This window comes from Pantherophis guttatus, chromosome 1, assembly GCF_059756535.1.
Source record: "Pantherophis guttatus breed Tessera chromosome 1, ASM5975653v1, whole genome shotgun sequence".
Taxonomy (NCBI): Eukaryota; Metazoa; Chordata; class Lepidosauria; order Squamata; family Colubridae; genus Pantherophis; species Pantherophis guttatus.
Genome location: NC_142063.1, coordinates 299,813,827 through 299,831,776, shown reverse-complemented (window position 1 = coordinate 299,831,776; position 17,950 = coordinate 299,813,827). Strand labels below are relative to the sequence as shown.

At 34.9% G+C, this 17,950-nt stretch overlaps 1 protein-coding gene across 1 annotated transcript; it reads right to left on the bottom strand.

Annotated features, from left to right (window-relative positions):
* Positions 1–1,401: 1,401 nt before the first annotated feature.
* NSL1 (NSL1 component of MIS12 kinetochore complex) lies at positions 1,402–17,916 on the bottom strand. The gene is made up of 6 exons (XM_034427789.3): positions 17,710–17,916; positions 15,334–15,409; positions 12,696–12,826; positions 9,986–10,037; positions 5,206–5,273; positions 1,402–4,441 (listed from the first exon to the last, which is right to left on the bottom strand). Exons 1-6 carry the CDS (start codon positions 17,914–17,916, stop codon positions 4,166–4,168), a joined length of 810 nt encoding a protein of 269 aa, XP_034283680.2. The 3' UTR covers positions 1,402–4,165.
* Between the last annotated feature and the right edge of the window lie 34 nt (positions 17,917–17,950).

The following is a 17,950-nucleotide window of genomic DNA, read 5'->3' as shown; positions in this document are numbered from 1 at the left end:
TTTCCTGTTTAAAATTAATGGAAGATCCCTGTTTTTGAGAAACTTATATTCATAAGTGCCAGGATAGCTAAGGCACTCTTTGAATCCTAGCTATTATATTGCATTTTTATTAAATAATTTTGTGAAATATATTCATTAAACTTGATTACTCTTATGATAACTTAGTTATACTTGATTCTGAACTCTAAGCTGTTTTGAAAAGAATAAATCATCAGACGTTTTAAAAAAACTAAAAGCAATATATTTTTACATGTATTTCTGCCATTTTCTTTCCTTCAAGATGTTTTTAAGAAATAATGAATTCCTGAGGTTTTCTTTTCATTTTTTTATCAACTTAGTGTTCTTTTTACCCCTTTTTATATTAATTTTATTTTATCCGAAACATTAAAGTACAAACTCCAAAAAAGAAAAAACGTAATACAAATTCAAAACAAAACTAGGTAAGTCTACGCAAAAATGTGCATTTAAAGAATAAAAACTCAAAACAGACATATGTAAATTGTCCCCCCCTGAATACTGATATATTTCAAAGATTATATCTCCTTCCCCCTTGTGAAGCAGGCACACAATTTATAAATTTCTAGAACACTGTTTATCCCCCACTTGGCCTGACATCTATTCACTATGTGGAAACATAGTTAACAGGTAAAACGAACAGCTAAACTTCAAAACCGTGATTTAAAAGTCTAGCAGAAAGTCCACAATGACTTATGATCTACCATAAATCACCACAATCATCTCTGGTCTACTGGAATCAAATACTCTCGATTGATTCTTAATAGTAACATTTTTCCTTAAGTTATTAATAGGGATCTTTCCTAACAGTTGGATTTTATTCCCCAAAGTCATGACTTTGTTGTGTATATCTCCACAGCATTTCCTGTTCAAAAAGTCTCCTGTAAGTTGTAATTCAGCACCTCTTAACATTTGTTTTCCGATTGAATATAATAAATCCATTCTCCAATCTCCATCAACCTTCTTGAGAAGATTGAGTTCATCCCTGGACAATTCTATCCACTTTGTCTTTCAAATCCATACCTCTAACTAACTTGCATTTTCCGAATCAGGTCTGCTGGCAGCAAATTACATTTGAATCCATCTGGTTGCAACTGCCATTACCTGCATTTGGTTATCTTCTTCTAGGTGGCTGAAAATTAGTTATTTTATCAAACTTTTTATCCAAATATTCAAATTGGGCTTGTAAATTGAAAAGTATTCTTTCCCCCCCCAACTTTCCCCTAAAGTTTCTCTTGATATATTGTTTGCATTTTGACTATATTTTGATATAGTCCAGGATACTTCAGTAGTTAAACTTTTGCAGCTGAACTTTTACAGCGGATTATAAAAAGCCCTTCTCAAAGACAGGAAAAGCACCATAGCAAATTAGCCTTGAAAAACATAGAAAAGGACTTCCCCAGCATAAAAAAGAGATTTTCATTAATTTAAAAAAAAATATATAAAACCAGACGTTTAAAAAAAAATTACAAAAGAATGAAATCCCTATAGTGAAAGTTTGATACAAATGTAAATCAAATCAGATCTTTTTCACTATCCAGAATCTGCTTTGGAAGAAGCGGAAGTGATTTACAACAACTAATAAAACAATAAAAAGAACATTAAAAAAACACTTTAAAATCCAGCAGGGGATTAAATTAGATCAGCATTCAAGCAGTCGATTAACATTTAAAAGTAAAAATCAAAAGAAAATATCAAAACGTGCTTTTAAAACCCAGGCGTTCTTAAGACAACAGGCAGCTGGAAGGAAAGGCAGCCTAACCCTCCAACTCCTCCCACTGAAAATTGCAACCTTCTGGGATGGTCCCCTTCTCAGGTAGGTCCAAAGTCATCTGAGGGTCATCTTGGGCGATTCCTAAGTAGTTCCCATTCAAATCTGGGAAGCGTGCTGCCAAAGAGCCAGCTTTGGCGGTGAAACCAGCTGTCTGTCAGCAGGGGAGAAAAAACTCCTGCTGATTCAGAACACTGTCTTGGGGGGGAAGGATGTCAACTAAGTGTTGATCCATTGGCTGTAACAGGATTTGACTGAATGGCTTCTTACCTGAGCTGTCAAAAAAACCACCAAAAGTTAAGAGAGACGCCCAAAGTTACCAAGCTGGCTTTAATAGCTAAAGTAAGATTAGAATTCAGTCTCCTGGGTTTCTAGCCCGGTATCTTAAACACTATCTCGCTCTCATTTTTCAGAAACAATATGTTTGCAGTAAATTTAATAAAAAAGAAAATGGTATGTTGATTTTGAAAATTTATACATCACAATTATAAAATGAAAAGGCATTTGGAGTTCAGAAATCCTGGAGGAACTGAGGTTTTTAAAAATTAAGGGAAAATACTGGTAATTTACAACACAACTCCAGTAATTCCCGGTCCAGAATTGCTTCTGTCTAGCTTTCCTTGAATATATATTGCTTAAGCAAGCCTATTAGAATCTATCACATTGTTTGCTTAGTGTATGCAATTCAAATTAGTCTCATTTGAATTAGAAAAAGGATATCTAAATATTCAAAGATCACATTACAAAATTATTTACTAAGATTACTATTACAAAAATATTTTTACTTTATACAAGAATATGGGCAAAGTGGTTTTTAAGTAATATATAGATTAATAATCTTACAATTACTATATCTTCCTGAGGTGTAGATAGAAGGCCAATTCAATCAGCCCTCTTTTAATTTGCATACCATGGAAATCAGGAAAATAAAACAAAACATCCATTATTGATAGTTTCTTGAGAGCACAAAACTTGGTATTTCTTTGCAACTTGAATATTTACTAAATGGTGATATGGAAGTACATTGTACCCCCTACCCCCAATCAAATTATCAGAAGACTTGTCATGGCTCAGAGAAAAGAGAAAGAGCAGGTGCAGGTAGTTCTTGACTTACGACCACAATTGAACCAAAATTTGTTGCTGAGACATTTGTCAAGTGAGTTTTGCCCTATATTACAACCTTTCTGGCCACAGTTGTTAAGTGAATCATTGCAGATTTAAGTTTTGTTTTTTTTTAATGTTGATTTATATGCCGCCCTTCTCCAGAGACTCAGGGCGGCTTACAATGCGTTAAGCAATAGCCTTCATACTTTTGTATATTTATACAAAGTCAGCTTATTGCCCCCACAAACTGGGTCCTCAATTTACCCACCTTAGAAAGGATGGAAGGCTGAGTCGACCTTGAGCTTGGTGAGAATTGAACTCGCAGTAATTGCAGGCAGCTGGATGTTAAATGCTGCCTTAGGAGGCATTAGCCTCCTACGCCACTCAGGCTCCTGAGTTAGTAACGTTGTTAAATGAATCTGGCTTCCCTGTTGACTTTGCTTGTCTGAAGGTCCCAAAAGGCGACCCTGGGACACTGCAACTGTCATAAATGTAAACCAGTTGCCAAGCAACCGAATTTTGATCAGGGAGCAACAGTCATGTGAAAAATGGTCACAAATCATTGTCAGTGCCATTGTAATTTTGAAAGGTCACTAAATGAACTGTTGTAAGTCATTGACTACCTGTGTATTAGCACCAAACACTTTTTTCTCATTAGTTTTTAGACTGTAAGTGAAGACACAACCTGCAGCTAAATACTTTAATCTTTAACCCCAGCCTATAGCTACAATGAACATATATAGAAGTTGAGCTCATTTAAAAATTATACTGATCTAGAAATCCACAAACAGTTATAGGGAACTAGATACCCCTCTATATGCATCTAAAGGATTTCAGTTCTTCTCTGAAACTCCAGTTGCAGATGCTCTGCTCATAGTTCTTTTAAAGTTCCACTCAGCAAGAATCTTTGCTAAGGAAATGTACAACTTCATGGATCAAGAGCATACAGTAGATAATGCTCTTACCTAATGTTTGGAGAAATTACCATTAAAGCAATTAAGCATTAAAGCAATCATAAACAAGTCAGTCCTTGTAGAAGATCATTCTGCTGTAATATATTGTAAGCAAATTTAGTTTCAAAGAAAAATGTTCAGATTTAATAATATGTTTAAGTATTTTACAGAGTAGCCATATAAAGAGATCCAGTATCCAACTTCATCACTATCAAACAAAATTTGTTTGGTTATATGGATTCCAGGGGATCACTAAGGATGCTATATAAACAACAACAAAAATATCAGAAAACTGAATGCAATGATCTCTTCAAAAAAATGTTCATGTATCATGACTAAGTTTTCTTTGTCGGAGTGGGTAGCGTCTCTGTGGAGAACATGATGATCTCTTTATTTTGAGTAGAACAGAATTACTGATAGCAGTTTGTGAAGGTATAACTTCCACTTGTGATGTAAGGTTTTTGACATCGTTTTTATTCTCTTTTTTAACTTCAGAGACAAACATGATTTCTTGATGGAGTCTGCACTGCTCCAAAGTTTGTTGTAAAGACAACGCTTTTGAGAAGCCTTCTGCTTTTTCCACAAGGGATGACAGGGACTGGAGATGACAGGACAAAACAAAACAAAATAAAACAAAACAATTCCAGGTTATTCAAATTGAGCTACTATATATCCTGGGAGTACTAAAATTCCTAAGCCGCTTTAATGAATTCTAGCAATAGTACATTAAACATCAATTCAGACGTGATATGTATTACAAACCTTCCCTAAAACCACTTTGTAATTTCAATACACATTTAAAAGGACTGAAGTTGTAGATTCTATTGGGAGTTGTAGATTCAAAACATACCTACTGTAGATGATTCTATTGGTAAGTACAGCAGACCAATTCTGAATAGATTTATTCAGTTGAAAAATATGAGACTCCTATAGTCTTTTTCTTAAAATAGTTAATGAATCAGGTTTTCACAAGTGTCCTATACCATTGCTTGACAGTAAGTTAACGTTAGGAATTTGTAAAACTATGCATTCCCTGAAAACCTGAAAATGGATATTTGGAGATTGGACTCTATATAGGACATCATCAACCATTTCCTATCCTGGAAAATACACTTCTGGAAAGACACAAACCTTTCTAGAACTAGCATATCATTGCATTCCAGAGAATAGTAAAACATTTTGGAATGTGTAATTTTTCACAGAGTTATATTTCCAGCTTATGAATGCTACTAATTGGACCAGACTTTGTTGTACTTAAAACTAACTATCTTATGTCAGTCATTAATGCATTTGCAACTGACCCATTATGTAAATTAATCAACTAAATCTAGATACAACCCATTATATCTTTAGAAATCTCACCTTAAATGATTCTCCAGTATGTCTAGACATAGTTTTTGTTGAAAGTCTCAGTTCTACCATAGACTGATCTGGGGGAAAAAAGATTCATGTATTCTCTTAGAACATAAACCAAGAAAAATATCAATCTGCTGCATTGTAATGTAAAAGAGAGAGAGAAGGAGGAATGATATAGTATCATGGGCAATCTACTATTCCAAAGAGGCTATTTTATTCAACATTTAAAAAGAAAGATTTCAAAATGTAAAAAAGTACAAATGTTTTGTGGACAATGTTACTTCATTCTGCAATTTACTACCAATTTATATTTGATAAGGAACTATATACTACGACATTCAATGCGTTAAATATACAATCACTTCTGAAATACACAAAACTAAAAATAAACCCTTTTCCTATCACATCTATAACTACTCAGATGATATAGTGAGATTCTAAGGAAATAGAGATACTTCATTCAAAATCCATATTCAGCATGCAACTCAATTTACCATTGCTTTAGATTGGTCATATCTCCTCCTAACCTAAACCATACAGTGTTGCAAAGGGATGACAGAAAAATAGCTGAATAAACTAATCAGAACTTCTTTGAAGAAATGAATAATTACACTATAAAACAAACAGAAAAACAACAACAGACTTGTAAATAAACATTGCTTTCCGGGATTTCACAGTCTCTAACCTACCAGCTTCCCCCACAAATTTCTAAAACTTCTAATATGTATGGCTGGATAAATAAAAGCTCTTGTGTATTGCAATTTCATAGTATTTTTAAACAAAGCTATACAAAGGAGCAAAAATCTTCAAGTTGTTATTAATTATCCCATTTTAGCTTAATATTTATTTTAAAACTATATTTTAAAACAGACTTTCTGACAGAAACCTCTGAAATTAAACTGTTACACATATATATTTATACTGTCGTAAGCTATTTATCTCCTATTCTTCCATGGACAAATTTTTCATCACTATTGCATCTAATGTCATAAATGATGATTTCCAGTAATTCAGCAGACATGTCTTTTCTTTTTGCAGCTCCTAAACCCTAATAATCAGAATTCTGAGAGGGAAATTCCTAGAATTATTTAATATAAAACTGCATAAACCCTAGATTAATCTATCTGGAAAATACTGTGTTGCATTCTGAACTATACAGTCTATCAAATCCACTTCAGTAATGAAGAACAGTAAATAGTAGTTTTAATTATAATCTCTATTAGAAGAGATGATATAAAGTGCAGGTAGTCCTTGATTTACGACAATTGAGCCCAGAATTTATGTTGCTAAATGAGAAATTTGTTAAGTGAATTTTGTCCCATTTTACGACTTTACTTGCCACATTTGTTAAGTGAATCACTGCAGTTGTTAAATTAGTAACATGGTTATTAAGTGAATCTGGCTTCCCCATTGACTTTGCTTGTCAGGTCGCAAAAGTTGGTCACATGACCCTGGGACACTGCAACCATCATAAATATGAACCAATTGTCAAGCATCCAAATGTAAATCATGTGACCATGGGGATCCTGCAATGGTCATAAGTGTGAAAAATGGTCATAAATCACTTTTTTCAATGCCTTTATAACTTTGAACGGTCACTAAATGAACTGTTGTAAATCAAGGATTACCTGTATGCCCTGATTATAACTGCAAAACCTAATATACATTGAGTTTTTTAATGCAATTACATACAGGTTTTGAGGCCACAGTGAACTTTCAAGCTTTCTCTTTATATTTCTTAAAAATCACCCGTACGAAATTGTCTACTTCTATACTACTACAATATGCAGTAAATATATGAGCTAGAGGAGTGTATAGGTCAACACATGTCTTCTAAAAACTTCACAATACAATATTTTCCAGGAAGAGGGAGGAATAATCAAGTAAGTAAATTTCTAAGTTACCGGTATCTAAGTCTTTCCAAGTATTTGTGTCCTAGGACCAATCTACATGTTAAGCAAAATACAAATTCACAAAATCTGCTTTGACTCAAAAGTAACCTTTCTCAACTCAAAAAATTTGGGAAATCACTTTTCAGATAAAGACAAATGAGTACACATCCAAGCAGTGTATCTTGAGCAATGTTAGGCCCTAGGAAGGTAATGGCAAATCACTTCTGAAATCTTGCCAAGAAAACTGTAAGGACTAGTTCAGAGAGCCACCAGGAGTCAAAGGCACAATCCAGTCTCTCCAAAAAAACCCTGCAAGTTTCTTCGCCGGCTATAGTTGTTTCTTCCTTCTATAAGTATCTTGTTTATTTTGCAGGAAGACCCTCACAGTAGAATTGCAACTTGGCTGAACAGGGTTTTTCCTCCCAAATTTTGAATTCAAAATTTTTATAAGCTGAAAAAATTGACTGCTGTGAGATGTAGCCATATCAATTATTCCAAATAAATATGCAGACAAATAACCCTATGGTCACACCAAATATTCACTTTGAGCCCTTTAAACTTTGTTGGTGACTATACAGTCCCCCCTTCAGCCAATATCAGTAAAAGCAAAAATTTGCAAATAGTGTCATTTAGTACTGCTTTTTGCAGGTACAATTAAAATGTACCTAATAAAAAAAAGTTAAAGCTAGAAACAAATATAATGGAAAGCCTCTAGGACCATGCAGTTCTTCGCCTGCTAGTCTTACTGATCCTAGGATGGTGTTTTCCCATATATCTTCACTGTTCTTGTTTCCTGATTTGCTTTCTCGAGCATCTGTGTAATGCTCCAGCTTTTGCTCTTTGAATCTCTTTCCTAAATCTAATTTCTATTTTCCTACTGTAACCAACCTTAAGTAATTGCAATCCAGCAAATGGGCCAGTCACTCTTTCTCAGCCCTAGGAGAAAGGAAATGGTAAACCACTTCCAAAACATTGCATAGAAAACTTCAGAGACTTGTCCAGGTATTTGCCAGGAGTCAACACTGACTCAGAGGTACATTAAAAAACGAGTCCAAATATAAAAATAAAAATCTTGACTCTCTTTACATTTGCTACCTTTTATATTAAAAACTCATCGAGCTGAGAACTGTCCTCTTGAACTTTCTAAAACTCAATGAAAACTGAAAGTATTATAACAGTAATAAATTCTTTCTGGATGACTTATGGTCAACTTGACTGAACTTGGACAAGTTATTGCCCTTTACTTCTGCATTCCATCTGTAAAATAGGAATAATGGGAAGAGTTACAGTATACTATGTATTGTAAAATCAGTACAAAACAACTGCTTGCGGGTTTTTCCAAGGTCAATTAACTTCATTTGAAAAGAAACTAGATTATTCCAATCAATCTCCCCCAGCAATCCTTATAAATATGTTTGCCCTGATAGACTATTACATGATTGTACATCAGAGAAGTATTTAAAAAACTAGATGTTTACAATGCTTCAAAAACATGGGAAATGAAATAAGGAAATGAAAGCATAATAATTCTATCTTTCGTTTCTGGTGACTGTAGTTATTGCACATATTGTGCAAATAAATTAATTCACCATGTATTTGCACAATGTTTTCCTAAACATTATTTCCACTTTAGATTTTTTTTAAAATTGTGATTGATCAGATAGTTTTACTTTATAGTCCAACCAATGTGTGGAACTTGTGGTACAAATTTGTATGCAATAATTTTTCATTGCAAATAAATTACCATAAGCAATGTTTTCAAGTTAGAAGAAATGCTGCCTGAAGACAAGTTAAACTTGATAGTAAAATGCCTTATTTGCCTTAATAAGTGTGCGATTAGTGATTCATATGTTATGCTAAAAATAAAATTAGAGATATGGTTGGTGTTTTTACTATTTTTTACTGCTATATTTGACCTACTCCACATTTTCATAGCCTTATCATAACATGCATTCTTACTAGTAGCATCTAATAAAATGATATCATTTACTGCATGTTATAAAGCAATAAAATTAATATTGAGCAGAATTAAGTTCAGCCTATTGTCCCAGTTTCTTATGTGGTCCTTTGGGAAAATTAATTGCCACTTCTAGTCTAAACACTATGGCATGGAAGGTGGTAGAATTTAAACCATAAACATTATATGGCATTCTGTTTTTTTCCTGCAAAGCAATGGATCCAAAACCATAGGTTTTTTAAAAAATCTTAAGTAGTTTTTTTTTTTTTTTAGACTCAGGGTTGTGTGAAAGCATGACTGAAAAAAATAAGCATCACTGTTTAAACTTTGTACACACCATGCTAGTGCTCACAGTGATTGGTGACTTTTACACACCCCAACTTAGTTGCAAGCCCACCACTTTGCTGTTCTTTTAACATTGCAAATTGTGGGCTGTGAAGGCTAAAAGTGAGTTTTATTGTGAAGTTTTTGTAATTTCACAATTGTTATGCAGGGGTTCCCTGAGACCTGAACATTATTTCAAGAGTTTTTCCAGGGCAAAAAGGTTGGACAAGGCTATCTTAGACACTTTGTACATTATGCTTTCCCCTCCACTAGAATTCACATCAGAAGCATAAAATGTTCCCACATAATGCCAGATTTTATCCCGTCTCCTTTTCCTCTCTTTTTTTCTTCCTTCCTCTTTCTCTTTATTACACAGCACTTTTATGTACTTGCCAATTTTAGGATACTCTTTCCTTTAACTACTGGCATGCTGTCTAGTCCACAAAAACGTATGTCATATGAATAGGCTAAGTTATAAAGTATTTGGTTTTGGTCTTGGTGATGAATCAAGAGAGGTCCACTCTGGAAAAGAACAAGGAGTTATGGAGTGTTTAGAAGATACAATTGCCAAATTCTATGAAAAGAAATGAAGCACATCATTTCAGAAAATTACCTTGAGAAGGTTCCACTTTTATGTCTTGACAATTCACAAAAGGTTGATAGCCCTAAACAGACAGACAAATGCATTTAAAATCTCTTTCTTTTGTTCGCATAACTTCTAAAATGTGACTTAATTTGTGGTTAAAACGTTTGAATATTAAGCAAATAAAAATTGTTATCCATATATATGTAATACATCTCAGTAAGAGCAGTCATTATTTGATTTGTAAATTTAGCATAAGCAGGTTTTGCTGTCTCATCCCATACAGTCCTGTATAGGGTTTCCTGCTTAAGCAGGGGGTTGGATTAGAAGACCTCCAAGTCCCTTCCAACCCTGTTATTCTGTTAAGTCCTCACTCACTCATCTTACAGTGACCTTCTGAAGTTACGGTGCTAAACAAGGGGCACTTATAGCAGGTCTTTGTAGTTGTGACCACTGCAGTGTCCCTACGATAATGGGATAGCAATTTGAGTGCTTGGCAACTGGCTCACAATTATGATGTTGCAGCAGCCCACAGTCATTCATGACTTTCACTGCTGGCTTTTGGCAAATGGAATCAACAGGGAAGCTGACAGGAGGTTGTAAAAGGCAATCATATGACTACAGGATGCTGTGTGACCACTTAGGATTCTTCTAACAGTGGCAACTGGGACTGCTGTCATAAGTTACAATCGCACTGTTTAGTGACAAAGTTCCCACTCCCAATTACTGCTAGTAAGGGAGGAATACCTGTAGTAACTAGATGAGTTAAATGCTGTTATTACAATATATTTTATATTCTAATCCGAATAATCAATTTTCTGTATTATCTAACTTTACAGCAATTTGGATGACTAATAAAACAGTGCCCCCTGCTGCAAGATGTAGGTTAAGGTAGATTTCTTATTTTAAACATTCAGACTTTTATTAAAAAAATTTATCAGTGATTGTAACCGAACAGTCACTTCTCCCGTCTTACTGGTTTCCTGAAAATGTTTTACGTATATTTTTCTTTTACTCAAAACCTTTTTTTTTGGAGTTCTGTATTTTGTATTTTAATCTTGTTTGAAGCAAAATAAATATATATTTAAGAAAAACCTGCAAAGCAAGTGTTCTCAAATATGCAACTTTGTGCCCTCAGAAAGCTAGTAAGACAAAACTAGAATGAGTATCTGCCCCAAAACAAACAGCACATAGGGAGAAAGGGGAAAATGCTAGAAGGCACCTATACATATATACACATATATGTCTTAGCTACAGATTATAAAAAGAGCAATAAAAAGCAGAAGAAAGGTTTTATTTTTTAAAAAATAACAATTCAGATACTGGAGGACATGCTGCTATAGAGGATGTCACTTGGTAAATGTTCAATGGAGTACAGCCTGCCAACTACAGAGATTCTGGTCCTGGGACAAGAAGTAAGATCCAGAAGAAAATGTTGGACTGACTTGAAAGAGTGTGGAAAGACCAGGAGGAGAGATTATGATGTGTGTTTGAAGATTCAGAAGTGAAACAGTGGAACTATGTGAATTAATGCCTTTGTTTGTTAGCAAACAGCTGGGAGAACTTACGGGCATTACAGTCTCAATAATTGAGATAAGGAGGGGAGCAAAAAACCATAATAGAGTACAAATGAACAGTGAAAGAAAAAGGGAGGATTAAGTTAAGATGGTTAAGATTTATTATTGTATCATCTTATGTACATACTGATTTTGTAAACATTTTCACTTGTATAACACTAGATCCCACTACTTTATTAGCATAGAAATCATGTCCTGCTTAAAATCACTCACGCCTTGGTTATCTTTCATATGGATAACTGTAATACTTTCTACATGGGGATGCAACATGTGTCTTTGTAAGCACTTATGTGCACCCCTTGATCGGGCTATATTACACTTCTCCCTGTGGGTTGTATTAGTTGCCAGTTTGCTTCTGGGTATAATTCAAGGGTTATCTTGGACTGCTTCTCTCTCCAATTACGACTTATTCCATCAGGTCTGGCAGGAGAGAAACACTTTGGTCCTGTCAGCCAATGAGTATTGTCTGGAAGAGCTAAGAATTTTTGCAAGGTCCTAAAAACATGGTTTTGCCAAAAGACATGGAAAGTGAGCTAGAGCCTGTGCAGTGGCTGCATTTAATGCTATGGATGGTTGTGGTCAACATAAACACGTGTGTGTGTGTGTGTGTGTGTGTGTGTGTGTGTGTGTGTGTATACCTGTGTTTCCCCGAAAATAAGACCCTGTCTTATTTTTTTTTTGAACCCTGAAATAAGCGCTTGGCCTTATTGCCATGTGCTCAAAAACCCAATTCAGCTTATTATCAGGGGATGTCTTATTTTGGGGGAAACAGGGTACACACACACACATGCATACATACATGTTTGTAAACCCAGAATCATGTATTAAAAGGGGTGGCTATATAAAACTAACAGTGTCCACAATAAAATTCTTTAAGTACTGGCTGTATATGTGTCTATATCAGCTCCTATCCTGAACCTCTCTCCAATAAGCATCTTTTTTAAAGCTTTAAGTAAGTAGGCATATATATTTCCCTGCATCACAATAATTTATAATAGATTTTAGTGATCACAACATTACCTCACCTTAGTAACATATTAAACTAGGCCCCTACACTATAATCTGGTATTCATAGACATCTGCTACTGCAGTAAGCAAATCATTATCTGATTCTCTCAAGGTAAATATTTTCACCCAATGACTTAAGAATTCAAATTACTCACCAACAATTTTTGTTGCATTTTAATGCCTTTAACAACATTTATTTGCATTTTTCTAGGATATTGATTACGCTTGGAAGCCACTTCCACAATTAATTCATCAAGCTGGTCTTCAAGGAGTTTAATGTCTGTGTCTATTTTACAACAAAAATAGAAATGTTTAATATTTGAAAAGTATAGTATGTGGATTTATTTTTAACTTCAGTTGGCATAGAAAAAGATACATATATATCATCATCTTGACCAGGTATACATGAAAGTATAAAGGGAAAAGATTTATTACAGTAAAATTTTTATTCATTATTAAAATTAAAATTGTGAAACAAATTTGAATTTATGTTAAATGACAAACCATATGATAAACCCATAAAAAGCCAACCAACTAATGATTTATTGCATCGAAACCGTAAGAATTAACTGTTTAATAAAATATTGTTAAGAAATTATTGCTTGGAAACAGACTAGTTTCTTGACATAAATCATTTTAACTGAAAAAGAAACAAAGAATCATGTGCAACAAACTGACTGGAATTCTTATCCAAGTAAAAATAAAAATACAGATATAGGTAGTCCTGTACCTTAATGATCACAATTGGTACTGGAATCTCAGTCATTGAGCAAAGTGGTCATTAAGTGAAATGCCCATGTGACTGCTTCATTCAATGACTGCAATTCCTGCACTTCCACTTGCAGTTATTAACCTGTCTCCTAGGTCGTTAAGAAGAGCGAGTGAAAGGTCTGCTTTCTGGCAGATGAAATCCATCAGAAGGCAACTCTTTGGCTCTCAAATGTTCCTGCAGCCAGTTGAAGGATTTCAATTCCCCTCACTGCGGGGGGAGGGGGAAATGCTTTGGTAGGCTATGGTGCTGAAATCTTCAGTATCTCGCTCTGTTCCTGCTGGCCATGGAAGACTTAAACTCCCTTCTGTTCCTTCTGCTTGCAACCATCTCTGCCGGTATCTGCATTGACTTTCTGGGAAGTCAGCAGAGAAGATTGCAAATGGTGTTCACATTTTGGGGTGCTTGGCAAGTGGTCATAAATGTGAACCAGTTACAAAGTGTCCAAAATGGGATCGCTCGACCAAAGGAGTGGGTGGTGTAGGGATTTCACCACTGGGGTGGTGAGACATTTTATGACAGGTGAAAGTGTCTTATGGGTAATAAAGCACTCTTTCCAAGCTTGTTGTAACTTTAAACAGTCATTAAACGACCTGGCATAAATCAGGGATTACCTATATTGATACTATGTTACTAAGTATTTTGAAAAGCCTCAATGGTTAAATATGAGTTACTTTAAAAAAATTCTGGAGAAAGAAGTTTGTCCAAAACTCACAAAATAACCAACTATACCACACCATTCATCCATCTTTCTATATGAGACATTTAAAATTTAAAAACATATACACACTCATTATTTAAGTTTGCTTGGTACCTTGAAATAAGGACACCCCTCTCCAAAAGTGCATATATCTAAGTATTCAGTTTCATAAAAATATATGTTCACATCGGGAATTCCAAACATTCCTCAGTTCCTCAAAGTTGTTTTAAATTATAAGCATAATTGTTATTGAGTATGGATACCAGATATGGGCTGCAAAAATCTAACCAGGTGTTAAGAAATATAGAATGGTGTACTGGTTTGCTACCATCTAATAATCTGGTAAGAATTTTTATTTTTAGTGCCTTTGAGCCAGTGTTTACTCCTGGCAACTGCCTGGACAAGCCCTTGCAATTTTCTTGACAAGATTTCAAAGTGGTTTGCCACTACTTCTTTCCTAGGGCTGGAGAGAGAATGACTGGCCCAAGGTCACCCAGCTGTCCTTGGTCTAAGGCAGGATTAGAACTCATTATCTCTTAGTTTTTAGCCTTGTACTTTAACCATGATACCAAACTGGCACTGTAGAATTCATAACTGCTACTTAAAATAAAATACCAAATTAAAAAAAAAGAATCAATAATTCAACTGAAATGAAATATAGTACAACTTTTCTACAAATGCTCTGTTATTAATTCACATCATTTTAAACTACTAGAGAGTGTTATATAATTATAAACTGTTATCTACAAATTATAACAAGCCAACAGATGGCAGTAGCAGACCTTTTAATCTGAGATGACAGGAAAATAACAGAAAATATTTTTGCATATAAAGTATATGATCTATTATGTTACAGTCTCCTCACTATAAATGGAGGTTTCTCCTATACTGTATCTATAACTAATATTTTTAAACCAGACTAATATTGCAAGCAATTGTACTGCAAAAGTGATTGAGTAATTCTGTTCACAATAAAATACAGGTAGCCCTCGATTTACGATTACAACTGAGCCCAAAATTTCTGTTGTTAAGTGAAACATTTGTTAAGTGAGTTTGGCCCCATTTCACGACCTTTCTTCCATAATTGTTAAGTAAATCATTGCAGTTGATAAATTAGTAATACGGTTGTTAATTGAATCTGGATTCCCCATTGACTTTGCTGGTCAATAAGTCACATTTTTCAGTGCTGTTGTAACTTTAAACAGTCACTAAATGTACCATTGTAAGTCGAGGACCACCTGTAATTTCTTATGCATAAGATTTTCCAACAGTATTAGTCAAGATCTTGCATATTAACTCTAAAGATACTTTTAGATTAATATACCATTTTGAAGATCTGATGATTCCTGCCACAGCTGCCCATTAACAGTGATATTCTCTTGTACAGCTGTTTCAAAGTTCTGCACAAAATATATAAAAATATATACAGATAAGAATATATAATGTAAGAATTCTTAAAAAGATACCTTTAAATGCCAATCCTGGATCACAAAATGGATGAGCAAGGAATGACATTGATAAACAGCATTCTGACAAAGCACATCCATTCAACAAAACACGTCCACAATATTTACAAGCACAATGATGTTCTCATGTTGATAGATATATTACAAAATAGTTTCCAACCTTCAGCACATTCCAACATTCGGCAACAAGGCTTCAAACATTTTGCATGACAATGCACAGAATTATGGGGAATAAATGCTCATTACAGATATTAGTATTTTCATAAGAAATGAATGCAAAATTCAACTCTATTAATATATAGTCACAAATACCTGAAAAAAACCCCTCTATATTGCTAAACAGAAAACTCAAGGCAAATTAATGGATGTAATAAGTCCACTGCCCTTTCTGAAACAAATTGGCTACTTCAGATTGTTCTTTATATACAGAAAGATACTATTAATTTCTATCAAGGGAATAATTGCAAAGAACCTTTGACTTCTCTTGTCTGTTTTCACAATTAATTTTACCAGTTAAAAGAAAAGTTTTTTCACAAAAAATAAGAGAAGGAAAACTCTGACATGTGCTCTAGAGAAAGTACATCCTAATGGTAGACAATCTCTAGCACTCAATTGTCAGAAATTTTTGGGTTTTTTTGCATGCAAAGCTAGAGACAGAGTCATTATCAATCTGAAAATCAGTCCTTTTCAGATCTTTTTGAACTCATTAGATGACCACAATCAAGCCAGTCTTGACGTATACTATGCAGAGCGTACTAGTTTACTTTATTTACTATCATAATTACAAAATCTAAATAAACTTACTAAGGGAAGATCTCAGGATTTCCAAGCATAACATAACAAACACATTTCAAAATTTTAGGAAAAAAACTTTGCATGGCAAATACATGTAAATACAGTACACAAGAGCAACTTTCCCTAACAGAATGATCTGCAGAGTTTTATTTATTCAATTATTGGCTGTTTTAGTGCCAAAGCTTCATTTTAAATACTATTAATAACTTTTAAAGATATTAGCACATAGTTACCAGTCTAACCTTCTGATACAGTTTTTTTAAAAAATTAAGATCAGCGTCAGAAGAGTCAACTTCTACAACAATTTCTGCACTAATTGTGAAATCTCTTCAGGGATGCTTAGCAACCTTCCTCTTGAATCTTTGTTATGTATGTAAACAATGTGTTTCTTCTTATGAAAATACTTGTTTCTATTGCTTCCATATTGCTTTTCAATGTTTTTACAACTAATAGTTATTTGCTTTTCCTATCTTCACAGAAAAAACATCACAAATAAGTAAAATGGTTTGCTGTCATACTGTATTTAAAAACCAGCAACATTTATGTTACATTTATAATTTCTGGGGTTTAAGGATGAAAAGTGGTTAGGACCGTATCATACAGCACATATAGGTGGGAGAGAAAATATAAGGTTCTAGATGGTTTCTGATAGTTATGCTTATTTTAGAATTTATATGATACCTTGTGTGTGCTTCTAACTTAAAAAATACATGAATCGGAAATGTCCTTTTTCCCCTTCTCATCCAAGAAGCTTCTTCAGCTCTCCTTCTTCAGAAAAAGAAGCTTCTTGGATGAGAAGCAAAAGAAAACCTTCAAAGAAAAACCAGAAATCCAGTTGCCTCTTGAAAAAAAGCACCTTTGGGTGCGCAGTCCTAACTATGCAGTCTTGTTTGGCTGGCTGTACCAAAATCAGACAGTTATAAAAGTACAAATGACAGATTTAATCACTCCTCTGTAGAATTTCTATCAGCAGCTTCTTGGGCAGGTCTGAAGTTTCTGTGTTGACACAGCAAGAACGTTCTTTTGTTGTGCCTTTTTAATGATGGTTCTAATATTAGGTGTCCATTTCAAATCCGGTGAGAATATAGAACCCTGGATTATAGAAGTCCAGTTGCCTCATGATTTAGGGCAGGGCTCTCCAAACTTGGCAACTTTAAGACTTGTGGACTTCAACTCCCAGAGTTCCTCAGCCAGCTTTGCTGGCTGAGGAACTCTGGGAGTTGAAGTCCACAAGTCTTAAAGTTGCCAAGTTTGGAGCCCTGATTTAGGGCAAAGAATTAATCCCTATTCAACCAAACAACGCCCCGCAATCAATTCAATATTTATTTAAAATCTCCATCTGGTAGAAGTGATCTTCATGAAAAGCAATTCAGATAAACCTGCCGCCATCCCTCCTTAGCAGCCCAACTCTCACCCCGGTCGAGCCCTCCCAGCCTTACCCAAAGCGCTTCCCCCATTGCCTGTTCCAAGTTCTCGCTCTCCACAGCCTGACCGGCTCCGAGTCTGCGCACGAAAGGTCTGCAGTGATCCAGCAACTCGGCCGTCCGTCGGCGCGAAAGGCACTGCACTCGGGGCTCCTGACGCGGCTGGGGAGGACAAGCCGCCGCAGCCGCGGCCGCAGCCGCGGCCGGCGGCAGCGCCTCCATCTCGGCTGCCCGTTTCCCGCTCTCTTTTTTCAAA

Bases quoted from the DNA above. Each gene is read 5' to 3' on its own strand.
- NSL1 (XM_034427789.3), bottom strand. From the start codon at position 17,916: ATGGAGGCGCTGCCGCCGGCCGCGGCTGCGGCCGCGGCTGCGGCGGCT. The intron at 15,410-17,709 runs GTAAGGCTGGGA...TATTTTGTGCAG, and splicing joins CAATGGGGGAAGCGCTTTGG to AACTTTGAAACAGCTGTACA. The intron at 10,038-12,695 runs GTGAGTAATTTG...CTGTCTGTTTAG, and splicing joins AAATGCAACAAAAATTGTTG to GGCTATCAACCTTTTGTGAA.